Source organism: Colossoma macropomum, unplaced genomic scaffold (assembly GCF_904425465.1).
Source record: "Colossoma macropomum unplaced genomic scaffold, Colossoma_macropomum, whole genome shotgun sequence".
NCBI lineage: Eukaryota > Metazoa > Chordata > Actinopteri > Characiformes > Serrasalmidae > Colossoma > Colossoma macropomum.
In genome coordinates this window covers 28890421-28897218 of record NW_023494800.1, presented here as the reverse complement: position 1 = coordinate 28897218, position 6798 = coordinate 28890421, and the positions used below count along the sequence as shown (strand labels likewise).

Below are 6798 nucleotides of genomic sequence, written 5' to 3'. Positions count from 1 at the left end.
TATGGAAGTCCATTCCCACCAGGTTGGAGAATAAGTCTGCATTCCAAACTGCACACTAAAGCACTAGATAGTGAGTAAAAATAGTGCACCAGCAGTGGAAGTGCATTCATTAGTGTAGTACATAAACTATAGCAGCGTGTGATTTGGGACACAGCCAAAAACATCTTTATCTAGCATGGTGGCGGGGTCGGTAGCGCTGTCGCCTCACAGCAAGAAGGCCTGGGTTTGATTCCCCGGCCGGGCGACCAGGGTCCTTTCTGTGTGGAGTTTGCATGGTCTCCCTGTGTCTGTGTGGGTTTCCTCCCACAGTCCAAAGACATGCAGTTAGGCTAATTGGACATGCTAAATTGCCCCTAGGTGTGAGTGTGGGTGTGAATGTATATGTCTGTCTGTCTGCCCTGCGATGGTCTGGTGACCTGTCCAGGGTGTATCCTGCCTTCTGCCCGATGACAGCTGGGATAGGCTCCAGCACCCCAGCGACCCAGAAGGATAAGCGGCTTTGAAGGTGTGTGTGTGTGTGATTCTGGTTCAAATTGTGACTCATTAGGTTGAAATAATGACTTTTCTCAAGATTTTGGTTATTACTCTGTGAGAAAGTGCTTGATTATTTCAGCATAATGTATAATTAATTTGAGAAAATAGTATGTTATTTCACAATGTTATAAATATATAATAGAGACAATAAGTAATTTTTTTGATTATCTGTTTGGAAACGTTGGTTTGGTGGTTTGAGCTGAACTTGAGTTCTGTGCCAAGTACATTTAGAAATCATGTGGCATTGTAAAATCCTTGATTAATCACTGTTCGATTGGAAAGTGTATGATTTTGACTTATGACGAGCACATCCAAAATAAATAAATGTGATAAACTCTCTCTTTTTTTCTCTCAGCCACAAAAACAGCCTCCACGTTAGCACCAAAAATAAGGCAAGCTTTTCCAGGAGTTAAAGAGCAGACAGTATTTACGATCAGCCTCATTTAATCTCAGTAAGAGCTTCATTTTAATAATCTCCGCCCAGTATTCTGTGTTTAGAGAGGGAAACTCCAAAAAATGAATAGGCAAGTGAGACAAATGCACAAAAGAGCAGCTCTGCCCCTTTTGTCTTACACACACTGTAGAGCTGCTGCCCCTTTTTCAATAAATCATAACCAGTTTTTTTAAAACAGTGTTTGCGATGGTGCAAAATGTCAGTAAATCTGCCTCTTACTCTGTTTTAGAATGAGGATTTTGCTCACTGTTGTTGCTCTTGTGGTGGTGGCCGGTGCTGCCAGCGTCTCTCTGGAGGATCTGGAGTTCAACACCTGGAAACTGAAGTTTGGTGAGAAATTTACATCAAATCTGATTCTGTATAACACATTTTTGCAGTTGAATGGTGTAAAAACTGCAAGAAGTATCTTAGAATTACTGATTCTTGCCAAAGACTGTATGACTAAGTAATTGTTCCAATAATATTGTTCTGACTTGTTTTGGAATAAACTTTTTAAAGTTTCACTGTAGATTGTGTTTAATAGGTTGGCCTATATAACATTTCTTTTTATTAAGAATGTGAATAATTAACCCCCTAAGTAACAGCAAATCAAAAAGCCCAACCACAAAATCAAAAACACGACAGCAACTTCAAAGCCACAATAGCAAATTCAGACATGCAAAAGCAAATTCAAAAACACAAATGCATATTCAGAAATGCAACAGCAAATTCAGGAATGCAACAGCAAATTCAGGAATGCAACAGCAAATCGAGAAATGCAATAGTAAATTCAGAAATATTACAACAAATTCAGAAAGATGATCGTAATTTTAAGAGAAATTCAAAACAGTCTCAGAGAGAAAATTTGTGTTCTGAGTGTTGGCAGCTCATGATGCCTTTTATACCTGGACATGTCTCATCTAATTAAAGCTCTGAGCCATTTGCCAGTTTCCTGTCCAAAATATATGTGATGAAGTTGTGTTTCAGCAGCTCAGAGAAAAGCAGAAACTCTGAAGCAGCCTGGAGTAGCAGAGCGTGTATGTGTTTATAGTATGTGTATCTAGGGGAAATAATGTATATGTACTTTACACATACTGTATGTTTGTGTTACACATAGGTAAGAGTTATGGTTCAGTGGAAGAGGAGTCTCAGCATAAGATGATCTGGCTGGACAATCTTAAGCTGGTCCTGGAGCACAACATGCTGGCTGACCAGGGCATCAAAAGCTATAGACTCGGCATGAACCGCTTTGCGGACATGGTGAGATCCCACTTAGACATTTCATTACACAATTCACTGAATCTTTCCTGCAACTCTGTTTATTATGTGCTGTTCAGTAACTATATTTGATGTCTGGATTGTCACAATCCTCTCACCATCTTCTCCAACAGGATAATCAGGAGTACCAGCAGATGCTGAAGGGCTGCCTGGGAGCCTTCAATAAGACTGAGACTGAGAGCGCAACTACATTCCTCCAACGGGTAGAGAGCGCTGCTCTGCTCAGGACTGTGAATTGGAGAAAAAGGGGCTATGTGACCAAAGTTAAGGACCAGTGTCATTGTGGCTCCTGCTGGGCCTTCAGTGCAGTGAGCCACAGCAGGACAGACAGAGAGGGAGAACAGGATGGAGGGATAATTTGAAGTATAATTGGCACTATGCATTAAATATACACTGATATTCACTAATATGTTTTGCACTGTGTGTACTTTGCGCTATCTGTGCTTATATGTGCTGCTGTTTATGACAAAATTCGCAGGCAGAAAGAAAAGGAAAAACAAAGTGATAATGGAGAATAGAGATGGTGCTGGTTTTAGAGACTGCACACGTTTTCTTTATTTTTCCACCTCTGTTAATTTTCTGTTGTCCTTCTCTTTCAGACAGGGGCGCTCGAGGGTCAAATGTTCAAGAAGACAAAGCAGCTGGTAAGCTTAAGCGAGCAACAGCTGGTGGACTGCTCCCAGAATTTTGGAAATAAGGGCTGTCAAGGTGGTTTTCTGCACAAGGCCTTTGAGTACATCAAATCCAGTGGAGGCCTGGAGACAGCGAGTACCTATCCATATCAGGCCAAGGTGAGGCTACCGTAGTTAATGATGCCAATATTTTTATTAAAACATAGAAATCCATTTGTAACCCAAATATAGTCAATCAGATCAATATTTGTTTTTTGAAGTTGGCACTACAATGCTAATGGAGCTAACATGTAATGAAAGCCAACTGTATGCCAATTAGCATGGTGCGAACAGCATGACTTTTGTCCATGTATTTTTATCCATGGTATATCAGTTGTCGATATTTTTTGTCAGCATATCAGGTAGGGGTGGGAATCTCTAGGCACCTCCCGATTCGATTCGATTACAATTCCGAGGGCTGCAATGCGATTATAAAACGATTATCGATGCATCTCGATGCATCTTTTTTTCTACATAGCATTTATATTTTCTCACTGTGTGAGCTCAAGTTTTGAGTTCAAGTTTCAAGTTTATTTGTCATTTGCACAACGTCAGGACATTTCTGCATTGAATTGCTTGTGGTAGACTCAGCTAATCACTCTACAGAAAGTAAATAAGTAAAAATAAAAATACAAGAAAAACCAACTGAAATATATTAAATATACACAGAATATACATAGAATATAGAAACAATATACATTTTAAAGTGACTGACTTGGTTTTATTGTTATTTAAAGCCACTTGGTACTTTTAAAGCAAAGTATTTGTAGTGATCCATAATGAATTTACTCCCAATATCTTTTTTAATAAAACAAATGGAAGTGATGTGGCAAGTGAACTAGAACGCTCTCATTCAGTGCTCTTGTTTGGAGCACGAGAAGCTGCTGCTACTCATCTGCGATAAAATGCGCAGTTACGGTGAAATAAGATCCAGTGTCAGTGGATCTCCACGCAGCACATGTTACAGCTATTCTACCCGTCTTCTTTAGTGATTTTATAACTTCGGTTTTGGTCTCGTTGTAGAGACGGGGGGATCGCTGTGTCAGTAAAGTATCTTTGAGACGGGACGTGTGCAACATAGCGCGAAAGCCCTGTTTCGCAACGACTGAGAACCGCCGTGCAGACTGCAGGTCGCATAGCAGCGATGCATTATTCGCATTTATAAGCAGCACAGTTGGTTTCCTAGTACGTTAAATCTGCAACCAGAGACTGTCACACACTAAAAAGTGGCGAAGCTGAAGTCGCATCTCTTTCAAATTCTCCCATTCCACTTTAAATGGTGCCGCATTTACATTTGGCGCCTCAGTTAGAATTTAAGGTGGAACAGGAAAATTTGAACAAGAAACTGGAGAATGAGAAGCGACTTCAGCCTCGTAAAACAGTCGAACGTTGAGAGACATTTAACTGATCTACTTCTGAGGAAAAGTTTTCTGGCGGAGATGGGAGGAAAAGCAGCTATAGCTAAAGCTTAAAGCGGAGCGAAGTAAATCTGCGATTTCGTTTATATTGTTTAGCCAATACTAGGACATTATCGTATACTGAGACATACTGGACATTAAATGTTGCGGCTCCCAAGCTGGTTTGATTTTTGTTGAAAGAACAAAATGTTATCATTTGGGTTGTGACTCCTGACCTAACCTGGCTTTTAATGCAGAGGGAACCAGTCGGATTTCTCACTCATCCAGTTGTGTTTTTGATATGTGCCACCACAGACTGTCCGGGCGCTGCACTTCCACACTTCCAAGTTCCGCCTTTTGCATTCCGTCAACAGTACATTATAAATTAAATATTTAGAAAATCGATTTTTGACATTTAGGAATCGATTCAGAATCGTTCATGTCCGCACCGCGATGCATCTAAAAATCTATTTTTTCCTGCACCCCTAATATCAGGTGTGTGATGATTTAGGCATGCCGTTTGTTCGGTGCTAATTGGTGGGGTCTTAGTTGTTAGCCTTATAGCTCCAGTGCAAAACCTTTTAGTTTTGGCACTGTTCATCTACATTTGGGGTGAAGGGAAAATTGTGGAAAATGGATTATTGAAACTCTCCCTTTGAACATTGAATCAGAAGTGTTCCTGATTGCTTTCATCTCTCCTCAGGAAGAGGTGTGCAGGTTTAATAACCAGAAAACTTGGGCTACCTGTTCTAACTATAAATGGGGGGCACCCACAGAAGACGCTCTGCAGTCCGCAGTGGCCACAATCGGACCTATTTCTGTAGCTGTAGATGCCTCCCAACACAGCCTCCAGCTGTATGAGTCAGGTAAAAAAAAAACCTGTGGTACTCATTAGCATATTCTGTCATTGAAGCACTTAGAGTATCTCACAAGTAAAGAAACATCCATTTTAAATGAAAACGGTTTGGCAGACAGTGATCCAATTTTGGACACAATCACTGTTAGTCCATTTCACCAACACAGAACATTTCCTGATTTCTAAAACCGTTTTTATATTATATGGGTGTTTCCTTACTTTTAAAACACACTTTACTGTATTAGAGGTGTGGTTTATGCATTGTGCAAAGTAGGTCGCATTTCCACAGCCCTGCCTAAATGCACATTTTATCATTTGCACTTTTTGAATTTGTAACTTACACATTTTTAATGACTGCAGGTGTGTATGATGAGCCAAACTGCAGCAGCACCAACCTGACTCACGCTGTTCTGGCTGTTGGTTATGGCACTGAAGGTAACAGACTAGACTACTGGCTGGTCAAGAACAGGTAAATGAACAAGTTAATGAAACACCAAACATTCATGATGAATGATGAATTCATAATGAATCCAAGAAAGTTAAATAACATGCAACACTTTTTTGCATGTTTTTTTTTTGGGGGACACTTTTTGGGTAATGTGCTTTATTCAGAAGACAAAACCAATATTGACAGTCATTTATTTTGCAGCTGGGGTGTTAACTGGGGTGATAAAGGCTACATCAAGATGTCCAGGAACAAGAATAACCAGTGTGGTATTGCCACATATGCTGTCTACCCTGAGGTTTAAAGGTATAACATCATTAAAGGTGGTTTCATTCTTCATCCACAGAGATTTACACTTTCAGAAATAAACTGTCACCTCTTTTAACTGGGATGGGGCTCTCAAGGGTAAATCTCAGTACCTTTAGTCAGGGAACATAACTTTACCATAATCCACTGAAATATTTTCTAAGTTGTATTAACTCCACACACCCCGTCTCGTCTCCAGGCTTCTTATTTTATTGTACTGTGTTAAAACATAAGGTTATGAAGAGGTACAAATACGTGCTTTGAATGAGACTTTTTTAAACCAGATTGAAGGTGCAAGTAATTATCAGCTTGAATGACCATTGGAAACTCCAACAGTCAAAAGTTCTTTTGATCCAGAAACCCAAAAATGTTTAAGCTACAACCATTTACATTGCATGTATTTGCTGTTTTCCATAGCATTTCCTATTAAACATCACTATCTCTTGACTTTACAATGATCTTGAAGAGCCCAAATCTGAAGATTTCTGCATAATAAAGTTCACCTCCTGCAACCATCCAAGCATTGGCCCTATCATCAGGAGATTGTGAGTAATGGCACAGCCATCCCTGACTCACCCAGCCCGAATTCATAACCGTACAATCGGGCTGCATCAATCCAGATTAAAACTAGAGAACTCCAGATTAAACTCCAGATTAAAACTAGAGAACTCCAGATTAAACTCCAGATTAAAACTAGAGAACGTTAAAACCTGTTATGTCATAGTCAGACTTTTCACCAGGGGACCCCTCAAGACCTACTGGGTGGAACTGGACATGAGTAAATCGGGGAGAAAGTTGGAATAAAATAATATAATAACACCTAAATAAAATAATAATAAAAACAATAATAAATTCATGTAAAAAGAAAGTTTGCAATT

General features: G+C 39.8%; 1 protein-coding gene across 1 annotated transcript; it reads left to right on the top strand.

Annotated features, from left to right (window-relative positions):
- The first annotated feature begins 1218 nt into the window (after positions 1–1218).
- LOC118819915 (cathepsin L1-like) lies at positions 1219–5918 on the top strand. The gene is made up of 7 exons (XM_036587921.1): positions 1219–1318; positions 2085–2227; positions 2359–2553; positions 2845–3036; positions 5017–5179; positions 5530–5638; positions 5819–5918. Exons 1-7 carry the CDS (start codon positions 1219–1221, stop codon positions 5916–5918), a joined length of 1002 nt encoding a protein of 333 aa, XP_036443814.1.
- Positions 5919–6798: the final 880 nt, after the last annotated feature.